We start from the raw sequence: 24,588 nt of genomic DNA on the forward strand, positions 1-24,588 counted from the left end.
GCTATTATCTCCCAGAGAGAAAATGAGTTCTCCCTTCTGCCTCAACCCCCAAGTGGGTAGCGATGCCAGACCATGGGCATAGATGTGCACAAATATTCATGATTGCATTTTTCTGGTGTTTATAATGAAGTGCAGCAGAAAGTTGAGGCGTGAAATTCTCTTTTTGGGAGAAAGTGAAAGCCAGTGTGATGAAAGCAAAAAAGGCTTATAGTCACTTCCTAAGGTCTTTTGTCCAGTCATTCACCCTCTCCACCACAGAGGTGTGAGCAATAAGCACAAACTGAGAAGCCTGCTTGTATAACTAAACCGGGATTTAAGTATTGAGAAAATGAGGAAATTCTACCTACTTTGAAGACCTTCCTTAAGGAGGGAAACAAAAAGCTTTTTATCTCTGATGTCCCCTAAATACCGTCAATGAATAGGTCTGAGCATTAGCCAACAAGGCTACAAAATTATTTTTTTTAAATATGTTTCAAAATGCACCCCTTTTTTAATGTAATTGATCTTAGGAATATGAGCAAAAGACACTGCAGGGAATTCCAGTCCCTCCTGGCAAAGAATATTAATGAGCCTCTGACACTAGAGGTATCCCCACTGGATTATAATTTTCGTCATTACAGTTTTTGAGATCTATCTGTTGGCTAGTTTTTAATTCATTTAATGTGTGCTACATTGATTTTGTGTAGAGCTAATAATTTAATTAGAATGGAATTAAGTCAAATGTCTCACAGAAGCCTATTATGACAAATAAACTTGATATTTTTGATGAGATTACAAATTTGGTTGATAAAGTAATGGTTGACAAGACTATTTTCCATAAAACCACGTTTAACTTTAATTATAATACTGTCTTTTAATTATTTACTGATTGGATTGTTTATCAGCTTTTCCAAAACTGTGCCCGAGATCAATGCCGGCCTATAGTTAACCAGGCCATTCTGTATAGCCTTTTAAAATATTTGCACAATTTTCCAGTTCTTTAGAATTTCCACAGTGTTCCAAGATTTGCTAAAAAGCTACATCAGTGAGCCAGGGACCTTCTGCCTATTCTTTTAAAACTCTTAGGTTCCACTCATGCTACCACTGGTATGTTTTACGAAGCTGTTTTCACTCAAAAACTGGTCTCCTCCTTCTGGAAATTGTTCCCCCCCCATCTAATGGCCCTAACGTGGTGTCCTCCAAGGCAGAGAGGATGGGATGGTCAGTGTAGCAGCTGATGCTTTGGCCTTCCTCTGCTAACTGTTGCACAGGAAACTCAGGTGGAGTTGGACTTCACAACATTCAAGGACTGTGCACTTCCACTTTATGCAGAGGAACTTAGCAGTTCTGATGTGTCCCTTCAGGGCCACAGAATAGGAAACTAGAATGACCCTTTAAACAATATTCGCAGGAGCCAAAACAATAAAGGTAAGATGAAAGCATAGCTACTCTAGATATAGAGTGTGTGGGAGTAAGGAGACCTATAGTCAAGTAACTTAACCATTTCTTGGTTCTGCCTAAGCAAGTTCTTAAAAACAAACAAAAAATCCATTCTAAAATATCTCTGATATAAATTTTTGTTGCCCTTCCCCATAAATTTAGCTCAATTTAAAATTTCCTGCAGTTCAATTACCAATTCTTCCTCATGCTACTAGGCCAACTAAACAGCTGTCATTTTTTCAAACTCATTAAAGCGCTGATCCAGCAAAGCAGATGCATAATTTTAAGCTCATGATTAATTTCGTTGACTTCAATAAGAGCAAAGGCTAAAAGGCTTAAAGTTATGCATGTGTTAAGAGCATTTCTAGGTAAAGGCCTAATTTCCTTGTTTATGAAGTAAAAGAAAAATGGAATAGCTGGAGAGCAATTAGAATATTGGACTCCAGCCAGCTAGAGGCAAGAAGTACAAGGCTGTGGGAAATTATACTATAGATAAATACATTCTGTTTTCTCATATTTTTTCCAGTTTTCATATTAAAGAAAGCAATAAATCAATGTTTGATTTCTTCCTCTCCCCACCACACAAACACCATTTATCATGAGCTAATACAGCAGTACAGTCGGACAAGTTGTAATGTGCTTCCACTGTACTTGCAAAAAAATAAACACTGAATTTAAAGAAACGGTCTCTCCCAAGACGGAGGTATATTCTGATGTGGCGTTTGTGATCAAAATCAGAAAACTTTTCATTCTGAGAATTTGGATTAAATTGCTGCTCCTCTGAGTTTTCTTCTAATGTAAAGACAGTTATGGCTTGGAGTCAAGCCCAGAGTAAGGGACAGTATGATGTTTCATTGCTCCGTGTGGGGCCCAGGAGGGAGATTTATGACTTAATCACAATCTCCTTCCTCGTCTCCTCACTGCTCCAGTGTGTGAGTAAACAGTGCAGGTATATATTCAGTGCAAAATATGTTCCCTTCTGTGCTGACACAGCTACTCTAGCAGGGGTGTTAGGGAGGGGCTGGTGCTAAGGCTCCTCCCAGTTCCTCCCATATATCCCTTCCTGTCTACCTGTGTGAGGTGGGGCGTAGTCTGTGCAAGGTTGTAAGGAGGTGCTTTCCATTGTACCCCTCCGTTGCTGTACCAGACAGGGCACAATTTGGCCCTTAGTTATAGTCTTTAAACTGTTACACAATTTAAAATATTTTGATTATGCAGTCATTTACTTGGGTCCTGATTCTGCACCATTGACATCAGTGAGAGATTTACCACCAAGTCTTCTGTTTTAGTATTGGGGAGGGGGGGGAATAACATTATGTAACATGATCCCTTGTACATCTGATAGTATCTTTTATTGTATTACAGTGTCTCTTTTTTTTTTTTAAGTGGACTCTGGGAGGAAATGAAAAGTTGAACCCAACAGAGAAATATTCCAAATGTTATACTAAAGGCTGTGAAAAATAGCCTGGTATGAATAAATCAAATTATACCAAAATATCTGCTTTTGGGGAATGTTGGGGAAACTTGTGAATGCATATTATAGTATGTCCTGCAGGAGTAGTAGTAGTCTCTTTGCATTAACCTTTTCATCTTTTACATTTACTTTTATTTGATAGGAATGTTAAAATGTGTTATTTAAGACTTAACATTGGGTCTCTACTTGTTAAATCCTGATAAAATACTGAAAAATGCAACAGGTAGACTTCATCCAACTTCTGGCATGAATAGTGATTTATCTCACTTGACAGCTTTGGGAGTCCAATCCTTTCATCAGGTAGAGAAAAATAAATCCGAGAACACAGCACACTGAAATGTTTTACTAGCTTGTTTCATTTGATTTCACAGTTTCTGCATTTTTTTGTTTAATTCTTTGATTGAAAAGTACAGTATTCAAAAAACTGTCAAATCTAGTCACATGTGAGAAAATTTGGTAATTGTGATTTTGAAAACGCTGCATTAAATGGAAGATAAAAGCTATAAGGTGTTGTCAATGAAGAAAGGGCTTGGAGCTAGGAGATCTGTAGTTTAACCTCCTGTTTGGAAATTATTGCCTTATAGTACCATTCTTCTATATAGCACTGTAACGGGGTGCATGCAGCTCTTCTGGGAGAAGCATGAATCTATAAAGTCTCCCGATAGAATGTAAATAACTGAAATTTTCTTTAGATAACAAAAAGTGTTATTAGATGTTTAATATAATATATTTTTGTTTGACTTGCAGAGAGCTACTTGAATGTTTCTTGGATGCTTCAAAAGTGAAAGAAGCAGTGGATTTTTCATCTACAGCAGCCGCATTCATTAAAAATAATGTTCCAGATAAATACCAACACATATTTTCTCTAATGGTAATTTAAAATATATATCTGTCTCTATATATTTATATCTGTATCTATCTAATCTATAATATTTAAATTAAGGATCAGAATTTAATTCCAGAACTAGCAAAATGCCCTGTGAAGTCAGTGAGAGTTTTGCCAGCATCATGAATAAAGGATTTCAGCACTTTAAAAGTGGTTTATCACAAAATATAAAGATCACAAAATATCCCAGAATGCAGTTTCTGGTAAATTTTATTATTGAATTTCTCTTTTCCATTTATCAGAAATTTCAGAACTTTGAGTATAACTGAAATAACAAATAATGCAAGGTAAAGCAACATAGAATTGATGTACGACAAAGGCAGATAACAGTGAAAATAATTTGCATAATTGTTCATTTTGCTGTTGTAGGCTACAGTCAGCCCTGGGGTAATGTCACTAGATTTTTACACCATGTTATTCTTATAAAACAATATTATAGGGATAGCTACTGCTAATAATAATATTTGGGGATACTCTATGTTAATAACTTAATAAGCATAACTTGGGTTAATAAACTCTTCTTCATCCAATATGTTAATTAGCTTAGTTTACATTTATTAGCTCATAAATAAAATAACTCAAGTTAAACTATTTAAATATGAGAAAGTCCTATTTTAAAAGGCAAAAATTCCAGAGCAGCTAAAGTGTTTGGGAAAATGAATAAATGAACATGCGTATATAGGACAATTCTTTATTAAGTGTGCCTTACATTTCCCATTATACACATTTTTCCAAAACATTTCTTAATGTTGTAACATTTCCATGGTTTGCAACAGAACTGAAATTTGGCAAGGGAATGTTTGAGGTCACAGAAGTACCTCTTGTGGTCTCCCTTAAAATCCATTTAGATTTGGCCAAGTCTCAAATTGTTAAAAATCGCCACTTGCAATCTGCATTCTGCTTAATAGAGCTTGCTAGAGACTTACTGCTAAAATTGATTACCATTGCACCGGCACTAAGCATGTTCCCCAGCATCTCACTTCAGTGTGCCACTGATGGATTCTCTTCATTTTCAAAATGCTGATTGGCCTAGGATTAGATGCACTGAGTGTGAACTAGGAGACTATGAGATCTCAACTCATGTCCACTAATTGATGTTAATAATTCTGAGCTCTTCACATCATTATTGTTTGGCAAGACTTCATACCCCAGGGAGGGATTACAAAATGGAGGAATGGATTCCAAATCTTTAAAATGGGTGCAGGACTCCTTACAGTTGTGATATTAATGAAGCAGTAAAATGGAAAGCCAGGCTCTGCATTGCTAGCTGGTTGGAGACACTGTTGAGAGAATCAGCCTGGAAGTAGCCTTAAAATGAACATAAAATGGTTTTAAAATTACACCTGGATTGAATGTCTGAGCAGTGCCACCAAGCTTTGCCCTCCCTTTAGTGCTTTAGTAATAGCATAATTGATTCCAGGAGCCATGTACCCCATTCAGCTTTTAAATAACATTGCATGAGGAAAAATACTCTGCAGGGGATAAACATAGAGAATTCTTGAGTGGGAGATGGGTCGGGAAGGAGATAAAGAGATTGAAGAAAGGTAATGCAGGAATGGAAGAGCTTTTAAAATAACCAAAAAGTCTATTTGGGGTAGAGGGAAGCTAAACCTTCCTCACAAATAAGAGGAACAAAAGGTGAGATGGATGGGAGGACGGAGTAACAGGGTGAGGTGTGAGAGAAGTTGAGGTGGTCATGTTTGTTGGCATGTGGAAGATGAGTACAATAGGCAGTAAATCAGGGTAAATCAGAGCAGATGAATTTGTGTGCTCTGGTTAATGGTATATAAATATACAGGTGTGTGACAGTAGTGGTACAGTGTTCATTCACAGTACCAGGAGGAGACTGTTTCAGAATCACAGCTTTTAAATAAATGCTTTAGTTAGTACTTTAAATCAAATCCTAATAGTATGTAGAGGTTTCACTTAATGAGCCAAATCCTCAGGTGGCATAAATTGGCATAGCCCTAGTATGTAAAATATTCTTGCCTGTTATGCAGGAGGTCAGACTAGATTATCACAATGGTCCCTCCTGGCCTTAAAATCTATGGAAGGAAAAATGTAGTCAATTAACCTACATTAATTTACACCAGCTGAGGACCTGTTCTTTGTGGTTTATTAAAATGGTGGCTTATTTTGTTACAATTTTTGTAGGTGCATCACAAACTAATGAACACTTCCCAGATAGAGGAAGACATACAAAGCTCCATCAGTTTGTCAGTCATTTATAAAATTCAAACAATAAAATCGTAAGTATTGGAATCCATCTGTCCTTTTTAATGTTGATTTCTGACAATAAATATGTAAAGCCAGATCCTAGCTCCCGCTCTGGTGGCACAAAGCAGCTTGTAAAGCCAGCTTAGCTGATCACTCGAGGAATCTTCTCGCCTAAAGGAATCCTAGAAATCTGGGTGGCGTGGAGAAGCCATGATGGATCCAATGCCACCCCTCTCCCATCACCTAGCACAAGGGAAAGAGGTGAAATGGTCCATTGGGATAATGTGCCATTGTGTGAAAATTATGCTGAGGCCCAGAACTGAGGGAATTTAAAGATGTCTTAAAGTCATCATTGCATAAATGTAGCTGAGTACAGATAACTACATAAATCTTAAATGAGGAGAGAGAGAGTCACATCTTAAATATAGGGGGCAAGTCATAAAGGGAGAAATTATCACCTATAGCTTTTAAAAAATTAAAAACAAAGAACAAAACACAGGCATCTAGACCTTGCTTTCTCTTAGCAACTGCCAAACACAACTGAGCCCATGGTCCCAAAAAGTTAACCACATAATTTTCCCTACTTCTCAACCAAAGAGCCATTCATTTAAGGGCAAGTTCTGTTCTTATGTAGATAGAGGTAATTCTGGAATAACTTTTGCTTATGTAAATAAGAGCGGAATTGAGCACTCTTTTCTTTGAGCCCCTTTTCCTTGCCCATATGTTCATCCTCCATCTCTAACATTTCTCTCACTCTGAAGTTTTCTTCTTGTTTGGGATTGAAAACATTTCTTCGGATTCCAGATTCCATTTGAATCCAGATAATTCAAGATATCCAAGCGTATGCTGTTCATGTGGATATTTTCTTATATGGCATCTTGTTTCTTGGGAATCCTTAGCTATTTCTTGCCATGTTGCTACGTTTACTTTCATTTTGAATAATTCTGTTACAATAAGCAGCAGTACATTCCACTTAGATGATGAGGTAGAAACATTACTGTGGTATGGGGACATATAATATATCTACAGAGCAAAAAAAACAACCAAAACCCAAAACCCACAGAAGTGAGCCTCAGAGCCTGGGCCAACTGACTTGAGCCCACAAGGCTTGCACTGTGGGACTAAATTTATCAGTGTATACATTCAGGCTTGGGCTAAAGCTTGGACTCTGAGACCAAGTAAGGATGGAAGGTCTCAGAGCCCAGGCCACGAAAGTCTACAATGATATTTTTAGCCTCACAGTGTGAGCCACACAAGCCTGAGTTAGTTGACCCGGACTCTGAGACTCATTGCCTCAGGAGTTTTTTTGCAGTGTAGGTGTACCCAGAGTGTTACAGAAGAATATTTGAAATATTTATTTTTCTGATTAAATAATCATTAGTATTTAATATAATTGCAGACAATTGGATACAAATGAGTTTCCAAGAGAAGCCACCACAAGTCTGAATACTGTGTTTGAACTTTTGAAACAGTATGACGAGGATTCTTCAATTTCAGTTCTTGATGAAAAGTAAGTTTTATTGGTCATAGTCCTCTGAAAGCTCATGATGAGCCTGATTCTGCTCCCATTGAAGTCCATAGCAGAATTTCTATTGATCTTTGTGAAAGCAGTTATTCTTAATCATCATTATTTGCAATAATAATTAGACGTTCAAATGAGGGATCAAGGTCCACTTTTGCTAGATTAATCAGCCCTGTAGTATCAAATATCTTTTCCCTGTGTAGGTACTTATAGACCATGATTAAATCTTCTTTTAACTTTGTATTTGATAAACTAAATAGATTGAGCTATTTAGCCTCTCAATTTAATACAATTTTCCAGACCTAAACCATTCGAGCTATTTTCTGAACCCTCCCTAATTTTTCAACATGCTTTCTGAAGTGCAGACACCACACTGGACCCAGTATTCCAGCAGTGGTCTCACCAATGTTGTACACAAAGGTAATATCTTCTTTTTACTCCTCATGCTTGATATTCTCCTATTAATCCATCCAAGTACTATCTTAGCTATTTTAGCCATCATTTGCGCTGGAAGTTCATGTTAATTTGATTATCTTTCAGTCCTCCTTAGGGTCACAGCTTTCTAGAATGCAGTCCCCTTCCTGTAAGCATAACCTACATTCTCTGTTCCAAGATATACAACCTTACACTTGGCTGTAGTAAAATGCATGACATTTGATTGCACCAAGTTTGCCAACTGACCTGGATCACTCAATATCAATGATTTGACCTCATTATTTGCCACCTTGCCTGTCTTTGTGTTATCTGCAAGCTTTATCAGCAATTATTTTATATTTTCTTCCAGATCAGTGAAGATGATGATAAGAAATAGTGTTGGGCTAAGAACCAATCCCTGCAGGATCCCATTAAAACACCCTCACTGGTTGATAATTTCCCACAGACAGTTACATTTTAGTATTGATCAGTTAGCCTGCTCTTAATTAATTTACTGTTTGCTGTATTATGTATAGTGCTAGTATTAAATTGCAATGGCCTGCAGTATTAATTCAGATACCTTAGAGAAATCCAAGTGAGATTTATCACCTTAATCAGGGAATTATATCAAGTTAATTATATGAGACAAATGATCTTTTAATGATTTTATTATTTTTGCAGAATTCCTTTGCTTCTAGAATTGGCTCGTCTTTCTTTGAAGTTAAACTGTATCCAACTTGCATTTGATTGCATACATGATTTGAAGAGATCTGGGATTAAAGTAAGTGTTAGGATTACACTGGTGTAATACTTTATTGTAACTATGCTTCAAAACAATTCTGTAATGCATTGAGGCCTATTCTCGCATTGAGGCCTATTCTCACATTGAGGTACTGATGTAATTAACCCTCATTAATGTGAATAGGAGTTACTTGCATACATTTTCTGTCCCTAAATGAGAGATAAGATGAAAGATGAAGGAAAAGAGTTTAACTCACAATAGTTAAAAGAATAGTTTTGATAAATAAAATGTTAAATACAGATTCTTGTCCATATTTTGAAACTGTCTCCTGTGGAATGTCTTAATTGGGGATACCTCCAAAACTCCTCATGTGGGAGTTCTCTCTCTCTCAAAATGATGTCTGCATTTTTAGAGAAGATTTAACCAGTCCAGCTTTGGAAGATTCTGTCAGCCATCTATATGTAAGCTATAAAAGCAGTGATATTTTACTTAATATTCACGTCACTCTTTTTGAATAAAATATTGTGTAATCAACCTCAGTATACAGCAGGTGGATTCCAGCCCTGCTGAGAGGGAAGTGGGGCATTCATCTGTGCCAAGGTTAGGCTGTTAGTTAGGGTTAAGGTATGGGGCAGTTCAAGAGGGGCTTGCCAAAGACATACCTCAGGTTATTCACTCTTCTCGGTACTGGGAGGTCATAGGGCTGTTCATTCAATGAACACACAAGTCTGTATAGGCTGTGAAACCAGCTGCTCTTGCTAGCCCCTTCCATTGCTGGATTTGAGAGGTTGAGTCCTGCTCCTTCCCCAAGCCTCTTCTCCTGACATTTAATTGTTTTAATTATTACTATTCTGTAGTAATTAGATTATGGTGGCAAACAAAGTGTATACCTAGGGGATTGGAGTGGAGTATTGTGTGCCTGTCCTGCATGCTGTCACTATAACTGTTGGCCTGGATGGGTGTTTTCCCCTGTCCACTCTCACCTCCAGACTGGCTGAAGGGGCCTCTGGTGTTTATTCTTTCTGTCCCTTTATTGTCTACCACTGCACATAGGGAGCGCTAAAGTTCTCAGGCATTATAGTGTGTGGAAGAGCTGCTGTTCCTGTGGGGCAAGAGAAGGATTTACAGATTCAAAAACTATGTCCCTCTCCCCAAAGTGTGTGTGTGTATGTATATATATATGAGGGCACCTGTTGCAACCAATACTATTAAGGTTGCCTGGTGATTTCCATTATAAACCCCTGTTTTCAGTTGCTTGTAACTTTACCAAAATTTAACTGTTGAGGCTGAAATTTTCCATGTTAGCTGTCTACCTCAGGCTGATTTGTTTTTTGGTGTTGTGTTTTGTTTTTTTGATGTTTTTTAATTTCAACCAAAATGGTGTGGCCATTTCAAAGAATGAGGGTAGGGGAAAATAAAGTTTGGAAAGTTCTTGCACCCCCCATGCTTTGGAATAGCAGCTTGAAATTTGGCAACAGGGGGTGCTGTCAGTGATGTGTCTTTTTACTGCCCCAAGAAAATCGGCCAAATTTTGGCCAAGTTATAAGACTTTGAAAAATCATGGTTGACCCAAAATCGCCAAAGATTCCATCCTTACTGAGCATGCTTGAGCTTCTCACAGCTCCTAGTGCTGACTAACCTGTGCATGCACCATCCCCTACAGATTGACTGAGCATGCTCCTGCCCTTCATAGCTCCAGCATGTGAGCACGTTGTAGCATGCACCATCCCCACAGAGCGACTGAGTACACTGCAGCCCAGGGATATGGGGCAAACCTGCACTTTCCTTGTACTGTCTGCTTCTGGCTACTCTGGGCCAGGATGGGTCTGAGCACTAGATCTGAGAGCAGGGAGCCTGATCATCTATGCTTTCGGGGAGAGACTTGCTGTCACTCAGAGAATGTGGAAGAAAGCGTCTGATTCAAATGCAGCGGGGGCTAAGTGTCAGACCTAGGGCATTGTGGGGATAGACTGGGGGAGTATATTGGGAGCAGGAGCCTAGTGTATGAAGACTGATCCTGGTTGGGCAAAGAGACTGGGAGCTGGGGAGTAAAGTGTGCTTGGTGGAGGGGAGCAATGAGCTAGTGGGCACTGGGGGAAAACTGAGGTCAGACGAAAGTTTGTTGAATCAGAGAAATGTCTGCAAAACATTTTATTTTTGATCAATCAGCATTTTCTGTTGAAATTCTGTTTTGTCAGAAAATTCCTGACCTGCTGTACTATTGAGAGACCTATTAGAATAATTTTTCATATAGATTTTAATTTTGCACCTTTCAGAGGCAAATATCTGCATCAGATATCAACAATAGCATTGGAGCCCATCCAACATGTAAAATCAGATAATTTTGTTCAGTACCAGCTCAGAAGCAATCAACCATCATTCTTGACTCTTTTGTCTTACTCTTGAGAATTGTTTGTTTTAGATGTAATAGAACAGGGTTATCAGTACTCCTAAGAAGTAAACTAATGGAAAAAGAATGAAAGGTACCTGTCCTTTTCAATCAACACAAAATCTTTGGTGTTTCCATTTGCCCTTTCTACTGTACTTTGCAAACATAATGGGTTGAATTCTCCTAGCTGCCAAATCCTCTTTGGGCTTGGCTACACTTACAAGTTGCAGCGCTGGGAGTTACAGCGCTGGTCATGCAGCTGTGTAGGGCCAGCGCTGGAGTGTGGCCACACTGACAGCTACCAGCGCTGCAGTGTGGCCACACTTGCAGCACTTTCCAGCGCTGTATTGAGAGGTGCATTGTGGGCAGCTATCCCACAGAGCACCTCGTCCCATTTTGGCGCTGAGTATTGTGGGAAGGGGAAGGAAGTGTGCGGGTCATTCCGCTTCCTGTTTGCCAGCGCCCCGTGGTGCATCGCTTCACATCCCAGCATTCACTCTTTCCAGCAGCGTTTGGCGCCATTGTGAGTGTCTTTCTGTTTTACTCTCTGTGTGAATCGCGATTTCTGTGGCAAATGGAGCCCGAGCTGCTGAGGACTGTGCTGATGAGTGTCGCCAGCACAACACGTTTGGCAGTCGAGCTATTCCTTCAGCTCCAAAGTGACAGTGAGGAGTCTGACGATGATATCGATATCGATTCTCCTGCCGCGTGTGACACCAAAGTGCTTGTGGCATTCACAGAAATGCTCAGCACCGTTGAACGCTGCTTTTGGGCTCGGGAAACAAGCACTGAGTGGTGGGATCACATCGTCATGGAAGTCTGGGATGACGAGCAGTGGCTGCAGAACTTTCGTATGAGAAAAAGCCACTTTCATGGGACTGTGTGCTGAGCTCGCCCCCACTCTGCGGCGCAAGGACACAAGATTGAGAGCTGCCCTGACGGTGGAAAAGCGGGTGGCTATTGCAATCTGGAAGCTGGCAACTCCAGACAGCTACCGGTCGGTCGGGAACCAATTTGGTGTGGGAAAGTCGACCGTGGGAATCGTTTTGATGCAAGTTTGCAAGGCAATTAATCGCATCCTGCTAAGAAAGACCGTGACTCTGGGGAGCGTGCAGGACATTGTGGATGGCTTTGCACAAATGGGTTTCCCTAACTGTGGAGGGGCGATAGATGGGACGCATATTCCTATTCTGCCCCCCCCCCACCTGGCATCAGAGTACGTTAATCGTAAGGGGTATTTCTCTATGGTTCTCCAGGCGCTTGTGGATCACCGCGGGCGTTTCATTGACATTTACACAGGCTGGCCTGGAAAGGTGCATGATGCACGCATCTTTCGGAACAGTGGCCTGTTCAGGAAGATGCAGGCAGGGACTTTTTTCCCAGACAGGAAGATCACAGTAGGGGATGTCGAAATGCCCACTGTGATCCTTGGAGACCCCGCGTACCCGTTACTGCCTTGGCTCATGAAACCCTATACAGGGAAGCTTGACAGGAGCAAGGACCGGTTCAACTACAGGCTGAGCCGGTGCAGAATGACTGTGGAGTGTGCTTTTGGGCGTTTAAAAGCCCGCTGGAGATGTCTGTATGGGAAGCTAGACTTGGGGGAAAGCAGCATCCCCGCGGTTATATGCGCTTGCTGTACCCTCCATAATATTTGTGAAGGGAAGGGTGAAACATTCAGTGAGGCATGGACCACCGAGGTTCAAGTCCTGGAGGCTGAATATGCACAGCCAGAGAGCAGGGCTAATAGAGAGGCCCAGCACAGGGCTACAAGGATTAGGAATGCCTTGAGGGAAGAATTTGAGGCTGAAAGCCAACAGTAATGTTTGCTGCCTTGCATGGGAGTGAATTGCACTGCTTACACTGTTATTCTATTATCCATAATAATAATATGATTTGCAGTGCCTCTTTCTTTACTGGGCTAAGGTATCTTTCACTATCTGCTATAATAAAGACTGTTTTCAAAGCCAAGAATTGTTTTATTGAAAAGAAAAAATCTTCCTTGACAGACAGACAGACACACAACATTTCATGAACACAAGAGGGCAGGGGTGTGGGTTGGTGAACTGTACAGTCACAAGTTTGCATATGTCCTGTCTGGATTGCTGTTTAATGAATCCTGCACTTCAGGGTGCATATACTGCATGGTGATGGGGGTTGAATGCAGAGGGTAAGGGTGGTAGGTATCAGGGCTGGTTGGTGAACGTACAGGTGTTGGAGGCAGCTGGTGGTGGTAAGAACATGGATGCTGGGGAAAGGTGGTTTGAGCTGACATTGGGGCACAAGGCAAAAAGCTTTGGGACGGGGGGGCTGTGGGGCAGCACGGGACTGCTCTGCCTGCATGGCTACGATAGCCTGGAGAGAGTCCGCTTGGCGCGACAGGATCTCTAGCAGCTGGTTTGTGCTTTTCCTCTTTGCCACAGCGTTTCTACGCCAATGTCTCTGGCGGATCATGCTTTCCTTCTCTCTCCACTCCTTCAATTCTTTTCTCTCTGTAGCAGAGTGATGAAGAACAGTTTTCAGCATGTCCTCTTTGCTCTTTCGGGGATTTTTTCTCAAATTTTGAAGCCTCTGTGATGTTGAACATCTGGGCAGTCCAGTAGTCAAGGTCACTGTAGAAACACAGAAATGACAACATTTAACACGGGCAGCATTGTATCCACTATCTCCAGACATGAATTGTTACACTGAGGGAGTTCTCACTTTAGCATTCTTTTACCACACGCATAACACAACAGAAGCCACGAAATGGTGAGTAAGGGGTGCTTATATAGGGAGAAGTGGGGCTTGATTGATAGAGGGGAGCTGGTTGCTTCGGGTAATCTGGAGTGCTAGAGGGGTTGAGTGAAGATGCAGCTGCAGGGGTGATCTTATCTCCCTATCTCTTCACTAAAGAGTCTCCCAACATTTTTCACAGGAGTTAATCCTGGAAGATGTCTCCCTACTGCGAGTCACTAGGGAACAGCGGGAGGCTCTTCTAGAGCAATGTGGATTCCGCCCGGGACCCTATGCGGCATGCCTGTGTTCAGAAATGGTCCCCCCACCACTGGCAGCAGAGTGGCGCGGACGCGTCACCGTCACTGGGACAAGGGACACAGTGGCTCTGCCTATAAACCTGCGCAGGCATATTGCCCACGCTCTGGATGAAACTTTTGCTGAGATAACTGAAGCAGATTACCGCGACGTGATAGACCACATCAACGGGCTATTCCACATCTAGAGGCTGGCATGCATGCAGCCATAACCCCCCTTCCTCTCCAGAAACATTTCCACCCAGAAAATAAAAGCCGCTTACCAGTAACCCGCTCCTCTGCTTGTCCTTCTGCAACTGCTGGCTGCTGCGATTGGGTACTTTCCTCCTGGCTTGAGAAGAGCTCCTGGCTGCATGCCTCCAGGGACTCTGGGGTGTCTTCCCCCATCCCAGGAGCTTCACTCGCAGTTTCCTCTCCCCCCCCCCCCCCGCCGCCTCCTCCTCCTGTCCCCCAGCCTGCTCAGAAGTGTCCATCGTTATCCTGGGATTGGCAGTGGGGTCACCCCCAAGTATCTCGTCCATCTCCCTGTAAAAACGGCAGGTCGTGGGGGCAGCTCCGGATCGTCGATTCCCCTCTCGGGCTTTGTAATAGGCACTCCGCAGCTCTTTAACTTTCACCCTGCATTGTAGTGCGTCCCGATCATGACTCCTATCCAGCATGGCCCTTGATATCTGCTCAAAGATATCGTAATTCCTACGGCCGGAGCGCAGCTGTGCCTGCACAGATTCCTCACCCCAAACACTGATGAGGTCCATCAGCTCGCCATTGCTCCATGCTGGGGCTCGTTTGCCACGTGGAGGCATGGTCACCTGGAAAGATTAACTGATTGCACTCCACACCTGGCTGCAGCAAACAGGAAGGCGATTTTTAAAATTCCCGGGGCATTTAAAGGGCGGGTCACCTGAGGCAAGAGCAGTAGAGTGCAAACTGATGAGCAGAGTGGCTGAACAGGAATTCTGGGATACCTCCTTATTCCCTGGAGGACAATTAAAGCGCTGGTGAGTGTCCACACCTGCTGAGCAGCGCTGGATCACCAGCGCTGCACTCCTTATACCCCTGCCGGGATGGGTTTTCAGCCAGCGCTGCAACCAGGGAGTTGCAGCGCTGGTTGTGCCCTGCAAGTGTGGACGGGGTGTAATTGCAGCGCTGGAAAGCCTCCACCAGCGCTGCAACTTGTAAGTGTAGCCAAGCCCTGAGTGAACCTTAAATGACTGGAGATAGCCACTTGAGAATTCTCTCTGTACTGGCATGTCCATCTCCTGTGCCAGCTTCTCCCAAAGTCTGCAATGTATATGAATGGAGGGTGTGGGGGGTGGATAATGTTTACTCCAGTGGCTCCAATCCTTCATTTCAGCGGGACAGCATGGGACTTCACTAGCACATCTGTTTGCAAGATTGGGGTCTAAATCACTATACTTGTAATTCATTTTACAAATATATTTTATATATTTATATTTAATAGGAGCCAGGGAAACTGATTGAAATAGAATGCCTGGAATGTGAATATGAAGTCCAGAAACTTGGCACTAAAATTGCAACCTATACGAAAGGTGTTGTTGAGGTATGTTCTTTAATTAGCACTAATTTGTATGAAGGTGAACATTAACTTTGTTAAATTTTCCAAAATTTGCACATTAACTGTGTCTCAATCTCATACAACTTTGTGTTTTAAAAAAAAATCATTTTCAGTTTTTTTCATCAATTTTAATATATTATCTTTCTAATGGGCCTGAAAAAAAAGAACATTGGGTAAAATAAATAGAATCCTCTGTTCTGCCATGATATCTACAATTCGGTATAACAGGGCCATATCATATTGTTCCACAAGAACGAACCAAATTGTCTGGTTATACCGAAAGAACGATAGGAGACATTTGATATGGTTTTAATCATGCTGCAGCTCTATTAGATGTCTTGGACTACCTGGCAGATAAAAGTGTACAGTGGAGGTAACCCCATGTTTATAGAGTAACTTCCCAGGGGGATTCCACCAGCCACCCTCTCTTTTTTCCATCCAGGTCCCCTAGCCAACCCATTGCTGGCACCTTACCATCCACCCTCCTTGTAGGAGGGTTAAGGTGGGCTATAAGAAAGGGGGTTTGGCTCCCTGCTGTACCATTCATCGGAACCCCAACTCCTCTCCATTCCCGTTCCATTCATTTGACCAACATCTCCTTTTAAAGTCTTTTACCAAGCCATTTATCTGGGCACCATACACCTTCCGTAAGGAATACCTGCACTGGACATCTGCCCCACACTTACATAATGAGTTGCGACATATAGCCTAACTCCCTTCATGCCACACGTCAACAAAGCTCTCCCCGAAGCCACTGTGGGGAAGGCAAGAAAACCCCAACTTCACCTAGGGCAATTTGGTAATGAGAAAAAAATCCTTCCCAGCCCCCCTAAAAAGGGTCTGCTAGCACAATGCCTATAACAAGTCTAGACCAAACCTGGTACTTCACCACCTAAAGGGGAAGAAGGGTGGGTGCTGCCTCCACCTGCTCCATGTAAAAAGGGGCTTCACCACACAGGCTGTGCCTTTTAAGCCCTTATGTCCATCTGGTTCCCAGGAGATGAGTTAGTGTCACCATACTGGCCTGTTGTCCCCTTCTGCAGCAGTTTGACCTCTCCCTCACCTCCCATAAAGCACTGTTCCCTTCATTTGGCCAAAGGAATGCTGTTTCATACTCATATTTTTCATCATATCTAGGGAAACTATTTTCATACACATTGTGATGGGTTCGGTCACAGAGACCCCCTTGGGACTGTCACCTGACGTGCTGGAATTACCTCTGAGCCTGTTTTCCCTGTCAGCTTGGGACTCCAGAACCCTGCCTTTTTGAACCAGACACACTAGTCTGCTGCAACATAGACCCAGGTCTGGTCCACACTCCCAAAGCTGCAGACTTTAATCAAAAACTGCTCAGCAAGTCACCTATCTCCAGCACCCAGACATCCACTTCCCAATGGGATCCAAACCCCAAATAAATCTGTTTTACTCTATATAAAGCTTATATAGGGTAAACTCATAAATTGTCCGCTCTCTATAACACTGATAGAGAGATATGCACAGCTGTTTGCTCCCCCAGGTATTAATCACTTACTCTGGGTTAATTAATAAACAAAAGTGATTTTATTGAGTATAAAAAGTAGGATTTAAGTGTTTTCAAGTAATAACAGACAGAACAAAGTAAGTTACCAAGCAAAATAAAACAGAACATGCAAATCTCAGCCTAATACATTTAAGAAACTGAATACAGGTGAATCTCACCCTCAGAGATGTTCTAATAAACTTCTTTCACAGACTAGACTTCTTGTTAATATGGGTCCAATCCTTTCCCCGGTACAGTTCTTGTTAGTTCCAGCTCAGGTGGTAACTAGGAGTTTTCTCATGACTGCAGCCCCATTTATTCTGTTCCACCCCCTTTTATAGCTTTGGCACAAGGCGGGAATCTTTTGTCTCTCTGCATCCCCACCCTTCCTTCTAAATGGAAAAGCACCAGGTTTAAGATGGATTCCAGTTCAAGTGACATGATCACATGTCACTGTAAGACCCCCAAGCCTCCATTCTTTCCGGCCTGACTCACAGGAACACAGGAAGACTTACAAATAAACAGAGCCATTTGCAACCAATTGTTCTAGTTAATGGGAGCCATCAAGATCCTAAGGCACCGTTAATGGCCCATACTTTGCATAGTTACAATAGGACCTCAGAGTAATGCTTCATATTTCTAATTTTAGATACAAGAATGATACATTCATACAAATAGGATGAACACACTCAGTAGATCATAAGATTTGTAATGATACTTTACAAGAGACTTTTTGCATAAACCATATTCCAGTTACATTATATTCACACTCATAAGCATATTTCCATAAGCACATGGAGTGCAGTGTCACACACATTAAGGGCTAGATTTTGCAAATATCTGCATGAAGGAGTAACTTTACTCCCATAGGTAGTCACATTGAGTTCAATGGGACTAGTCACATGAGTAAAGTTGCTTCTGAATAGAAGTGTTCACATATTTGGAACCTAAAATATCAGTCACTTATTTCAATTATTGAATAATTAGAAAAAGACATATCAGTGCTATTATCATTTGAATAAATACAATAGAAATTTAGATATATTTAAGAAGTATCCATAAAACAAATGGATATGATGAAATTTCTTTCTAGTTTTTACTGTGTTAAAACTCAACTGAAAGCTAAGAACTTGTGAATTTCTGCGGTAGAGCCCTATTTATGTAGGTGGGATTTTCAAAGAGCTCTGTGTTGGCTTCCATTGAAGTCAGTGGGTGTTTTTCCATTGATTCGAATGGAGCAGAGTTAAGCTAACACTGATTCCTTTGGAAAATCCCACTTAACGTTTCTTCACTTCCTTCTACGCCATGTTAGAACCTCAGCAGCTGATGAATGTACTAAATCCTCCGAATTCACAAATAATCCACAATCATGGATTTCTGTTATCATAGGCAATAGGGATAGACAGACAGGCTCCTGGCTGGGTGTGGCAGTAGCTGTAGCATTATAGCGTACCTAAAATGACATTCTTTAGCAGTCAAAATGAGACTTTAAAAAAAAAGAATTCATTTACTGTGCATGAAATACGGGGTACTCTTAAGGTCCGTGAAAATGGCATAAATCAGAAACTACAGAGGCTGTTTTCTGTTGGAAAGAACCTAAAATTGCAGTTTTACAATAATATTTAGCAAATCATTTGTATTACATGTATATATAATCAATGTGAAGTAAATTTTTATTTACAGACTCAGCTGAAAGTGATAAGAAGACTTGAACAAGCGTTGCAACATGCAGTTCGACTGGGAGACCCCAATGTTATTCAAGTGGTTTGTGCTACGCAGTGGAATCTTTGCCTGCCACTGCTACAACACAATTTGCATCAACATGTACGAAAACCATTAATATCTGTTGCTGATATCTTAGAAAAGATTGACAGGTAAATTACTATGCTATGTATGTTGTTATTTGTTACTTTCAAAAATAGTGTTAATTTGAAAGCAAATGTAAAGACCAAAAGGTGATTATGGGCATCAGTAAAAGATGGTTAAAAATAATATTTAAACAGGACACCTAAATAATATTGCATTTCTAGGGTAGCCTTCCCTTATGTAGATGTCAAACATCTTTGAAAACTTTCTCAACAGATTATAATAAATGAAACTATCTGGATAATCTGTATCTCACCCTATCTACCACTAAAATGCAGCCTTCTCTTGAATGAAATATCACAAATGATTAATGGCATACAGAAACACTACAGTTTAGGACAGGAAGTGAGGAATAATGAATCCAATCGAAATTATATTGTGTCATCATAATGTGTCATCATAATGTGATGAAATATGTTGGAATATCGCCTGGATTCTGACATGAACATCTCTGCATCTGGGAAAAATACTGCACAATATATAATAAGTCTTTGTTTGATTATACATGTCCATTCCACTATAGGGGTTTGTGCACCCAGCTCACTGTTGTTGGAGACTTCCTTCCCTCTGTGGCACCTGTCGGGGTGGAGTAAGCACACACTGTTGCCTTGTGCTACTATGCACAGGTAAAACAGGTGGAGTGGGCCTGAACCACCCATCAATTCCTTCTTACTGCTCATGATGGTTGTTAGAGGTGGTGTTTCTTGCCTTTGCAAGTCCTTCCCTCTTTCTTGTACGTAGTATCTGTTTATTATAATTCTAGAATAGTCTGAAGGTTTTTCATAGTTTCAAAGTTAGATTTAGTGTTAATTTTTAGTTTTTGGTAGTTTGGACTTTGTGATTCCTGCCTGGATATTAGGACTGTGTTGCGAGGCGCGACTTACCCCTGCGGCTCCTCCTGCTGGTACCTTCTGGGAATTAGCTCGCCAGCTCCAGAGCCCCCTCTGCAGGCCGAAGTCTTGCCACTCGCTGCTTCTGGGCCTCGTGTCCCTTTCTTCAGGTGCTGCCCCCAGGCAGTACACCTACTCTCGGGGTCTCCCCACCCAGGGGAACCCTCACCCATTATCCCCACCTCTCCTCAGTATATGGCTACTGCCAGCCCCCATCTAGCCCCTGCTCACTGGGGCGGACTGCAGTCTAATTGCCACTCATCACAGCCAAGGAGGGGTTTGGACCTGCTGCCTCTGCCTAGCCTCGGACTGTCCCCTGCAACCCCAGTACCTGTTTGGCCTTGTACTAGGCCACAGCCTGGGGATTTCCAGGCTGTTTGCTCCCCAGCTCCCTTGGCCTTCCCCCAGCCCTGCTCCACTCTAGGTACCTTCTCTAGCTCACCAGCAGCCAGGCCCGTCCCTCTCTACAGGTAGAGAGACAGTCTCCCAGCCTCTGGCCCTCAGCCCTCTTATAGGGCCAGCTGTGGCCTGATTGGGGCATGGCCCCCAGCTGAGGCTGCTTTCCCCAATCAGCCCCACTTTTCCTTCCCTGCCACAGCCCTCTCTCTGGGCTGTTTTAAGCCTTTTAAGGCAGGAGCACTCAGTCTGCAAGTCTTGTTGCTCTTGCATCAAATCAGTGCCTGTGAGTGACTTCATGCCAACTGTCTTAAGTGCCTGGGAGATATTTTTCAGAGTTTTAAGCCCTGTTCCAAGAAAGACAGGGCTGCCAGACTCAAGTTTCACTTAATGGAGTCAATGTGCCAACCATCATTGGAGCCTTCCTGCATCTATTAGGCATACTCTCCTGGTTTGTCTGAGTCAAGAGACAAGTCCTTCATCACCAGTACCAAAGAAGAAATGCTGTAAGACTACTAAGGATTTGGTACCAGAGAGTTCAAGATCCTCACCACAGATGTTGGATGCAGGCAAGGACATGGAGCTGCACTTGAAGAAGAGGCGCTCCTTGGGACAGTCCTGGAGTTCAGGCATGTTGTTATCCCGAGAGCCTAGGACGGGCCCATCAAGACTGACACCTGAAGTGTCTGCCTCATCATTTTCAGCCCAACTTTTGGTACTGCAGGAACAAGAGTCTTTCCTGGTGCCATCTACTCCTGAGGCCTATGCTGCAGGTGGGAAGTTGATAGACTTGTCAGTACCGGCTGCTACAGACTCCCACCTGGTACTGGTGTCTAAAGTACCAAAGTGTATTGCTCCTACTCCAGCTCTGGCTTGCCATGTGGTACCATCAGAGTCTTCAGTTAACATGCCATTCAGATTGGTACCAACTAGAGGGAAACCGATCATGATTTCACTGGCACTTCCATCTCCAGGCTCTGGCTGTAGCTCCTTGACAGGATTTGCCCCTTGGTCAGAGGAAGCAGACTCTTCATCTGCTTCTGAGATCGGCTCTTACATGTCACAACCCAGGTATGTACAGCAGTCCCCAGTGAATGCCTACCCATCCTGGTTCCACCCAGAGTATCAATATTGCCCACCACACAAGCATGAATGATTTGAGCATAATTGGGTCCCAATGTCATATCAATGGCTTTTCTGGAACCCTTGGGGTTTTCCTCTGCAACCGAGGTCATCCCTGCATCCTTCACAGTCTGCATCTTAGACTAGGCATCAGGAGCATCCACACCAGGGACACCATCTGTGCACCTCTGGTATTGGACCCAGTTCTGTATATGAGGAAATTCCTTCTCAGCACTTCCTGCAGCCTAGTGTCCTCTAACACCACACTGGGGCATTTATTCATTAGTTAAAAGGAGGGGGGGCATGTATTGTATTGCCAGCACTGGTTTTTGTAGTAGTTGTGACATTGTCCTTAGAGGTTTCTTGTCCCATCCCTGATTCAGGAAGGTGCTTAATGACATACTTAACTTCAAGTAACTATATAGTCACATAGGGTATGTTTACATGGCACTTTTGAAAATATGGCCATGTCATTTAGGTGCCTAAATAGGAACTACTGAAAATCTGACTCTTTTTGAACAACTCTATCAGTGATACAGAAGAAGTAACTCAACTGCAAGATTGTACTGTTCTTTCTTGGCTGTGTTGGCTCCTCAGGGCTAAGGAAAGCAAAATGTAGTAAATGGTTGTGTTAGTTATTTCAGTATGATGATGTGACATAGAAAACATGCAAGGAACAGAGAAGTTATTCATTATTCATTTTTCAACCACATTTTTTATAATTTTAAGTCTAGTCAGCTTTGTCTCTTACTGTTTTAACAGTTTACCTATAAAATTGTCCAATTTCCTAGCTTGTTGATTTTGCTACGTTGCCAAGTTCATATGGAAATTGCTCGTATTGAAGAAGATGAAGATAGAATAGAGGCTGCCATGGAACATTTTCAGAAGGCTATATATCTAGATAACAATGGGCAATACCAGGAACATCTGAAAATGGCTTTTCATCGTCTTCATTTATGCACTATGTTGTACAAGTCACCTGAGCGCCTAGAGGATCAAGCAATTATGATGATTGAACAGGTAATAATAAAGAACAATTTCATTTGTAGAAATATAAAGTTCGCTTATTAAACTTCTCCAAAGGAAATATTTTTTTATAATTAAGAGTTGGGTATATTCAAATCCAAGCTTTCTAAGATAATTGAGTTTTGGCCTTTTGAGTAAATTCTTGCAAAGTTATTTAATAAGTAACTGTTAATGATAATCTTTACTGACAATATTCAAAAGAGAGGGCAGCAGTTCTTATGCATCCTGATGGCAGTATCATCCATATACCCATGTAAGGAGAGACTGAACTATCAGGGCTTATGGGGAAAATATACTTGTGTATCGGCATACTGATAATATTCCATCCCATGTTTACACTAGGAAGACTCATGTACAATAAAGGAGATAGAATGGTACATTAAGGAATGCTGCATTTCAAATCCCTCTGTGTTGGCATACAATTGTCAATATTGGTGGACTGCTGTATTTTAGGTATGATTTGAACCACTATAGCACAGTTTCAGGACTCCAGCAACTTCTGTGATACCATCTCAGATAATTCAGCTGCGATAGTCCCCAAATAATCTGGTATTTTAGGCACCAACAAAACCATATGTTTTGGATCACAGTACAGAACCATTTCTGTAGTCACTGCTGTTGACTATCTAAAATATTTCTTCCATTTTTATATTCAACATTTTGTTTCTCTCTAGAGTTTGTAAGTAGTCCGTTCATTAGTAACTAAAGAATCAGAAAAAAACATAAAGCCTTAATAATGTTAAAATCCATTTTATCCTTATGAATTGGATAATGCAAGTGTTTTGCACTTTTACAGTGCTTTCTGTTTACACTTCTCAAAGTACTTTACAAATGGATCCATGTCAGTTTCCACAGAAACACATGAAAAGATTATATCCCAAATTTAAAATGACTTTATTTTGTATAAAAGAATATTAAGCTTCTTCCCCATTTATATCTTTGTTCTGCAACAGTGGAGCTCAGCAGCTTATGGTTAGGTCTCTACATAGTTGTCAACTTTTAAAATTGTATTTCAAGGGTCTAAATAAACTGAAGGCCTCTATCTTTAAAACCTAGTCCCTAGAGGTTTTGTGTGGATTCTTGTGAATTTTAGCACTTATATTCTGTTTTACAAAGATCAGCTGCCTAACCACTACAACCTCCTGTGGGCCAGGTAATTATTACCTCAGTTTTACAATTGGAGAAATGAAGACACAGAGAAGTTAAGTGACCTACCTAAAGCCACAGTGAAAGTCAATGTCAAAGTTGTGGATAGAAGACAGGAGTATATTGCTTCATCCATTAGCCTGTTGCTTCTCATTTTACTGTGCTGCCACTGATGGTGATCACGGATCATACTAGCTTGCTCAGCTGCAGGTTGGCTGGGAGGAAACTTGCAGCAGCCTTTGCACTGTCAACCTTAGAGTTATTGCTTCCTGCAATTACAAACGGATTTGTGGTCTTCATAGAAATTCAGAGATCCTTGGCCATGGTTGTTATAGAACCTAGAAGTCAGTGCTGGGCAGCTACAGTTGGGCTATGAATGTGATCTTTAGGACAAGTCAGTGACAAGCTTCCAACTCTAGTAACCAGTTTATATAGGTTTACAATTTCAAGGCAAGTTTCACAAGGAAGAAGCCTAAAAACATACTTTGTAAAGAAAAGATGAAAGCTGAGAGCTTCCTTTCGATCTGAAGGTCCAAATCAATGTGGGATGGATACACAGATGTAGTCTTTAAAGACCACAAAGATCACCTGTGAATGTTGCTACTGGTCCATTAGTGTATGGATGTGCACACTCCATACACTAATGAACTTCCCACATGTGGAACAGAAGCTGAAAATAATAATTTAATATTAAAATGTGAGGATTTCTGGCTGAAATTATACAGGTTTCCTGAAGGACCAGACTGTCCTAAACATCTGCTCTCCACTGGCAAGCCATGGCTCTTTGATTCCTGCAGACCATGAACCTGCATCATTTGCATGAAGGGATTTCCTTAGACTGCATCCTCAGACCTGTTTTTGGAATAACTAATTTGCATTTGCTCTGCAACGTGCTGTGAAATGGGCTGATGCTTTTTTGGTTGATATGTTGCGTATTAATTCTCAATTATAT

General features: G+C 41.6%; 1 protein-coding gene across 1 annotated transcript in view; it reads left to right on the forward strand.

Moving 5' to 3' along the window:
* The window catches only part of CFAP46 (cilia and flagella associated protein 46), a 155,567-nt gene that overhangs the window by 16,278 nt on the left and 114,701 nt on the right, over positions 1–24,588 (forward strand). The window contains exons 7-14 of the mRNA XM_045025832.1: positions 3,641–3,764; positions 5,934–6,028; positions 7,396–7,506; positions 7,879–7,938; positions 8,614–8,713; positions 15,558–15,656; positions 18,874–19,064; positions 22,256–22,484. Coding sequence (XP_044881767.1) covers positions 3,641–3,764; positions 5,934–6,028; positions 7,396–7,506; positions 7,879–7,938; positions 8,614–8,713; positions 15,558–15,656; positions 18,874–19,064; positions 22,256–22,484 — 1,009 coding nt within the window. The remainder of the gene's footprint in view (positions 1–3,640; positions 3,765–5,933; positions 6,029–7,395; positions 7,507–7,878; positions 7,939–8,613; positions 8,714–15,557; positions 15,657–18,873; positions 19,065–22,255; positions 22,485–24,588) is intronic.

This window comes from Mauremys mutica, chromosome 7 (assembly GCF_020497125.1).
Source record: "Mauremys mutica isolate MM-2020 ecotype Southern chromosome 7, ASM2049712v1, whole genome shotgun sequence".
In the NCBI taxonomy this organism is placed as follows: domain Eukaryota; kingdom Metazoa; phylum Chordata; order Testudines; family Geoemydidae; genus Mauremys; species Mauremys mutica.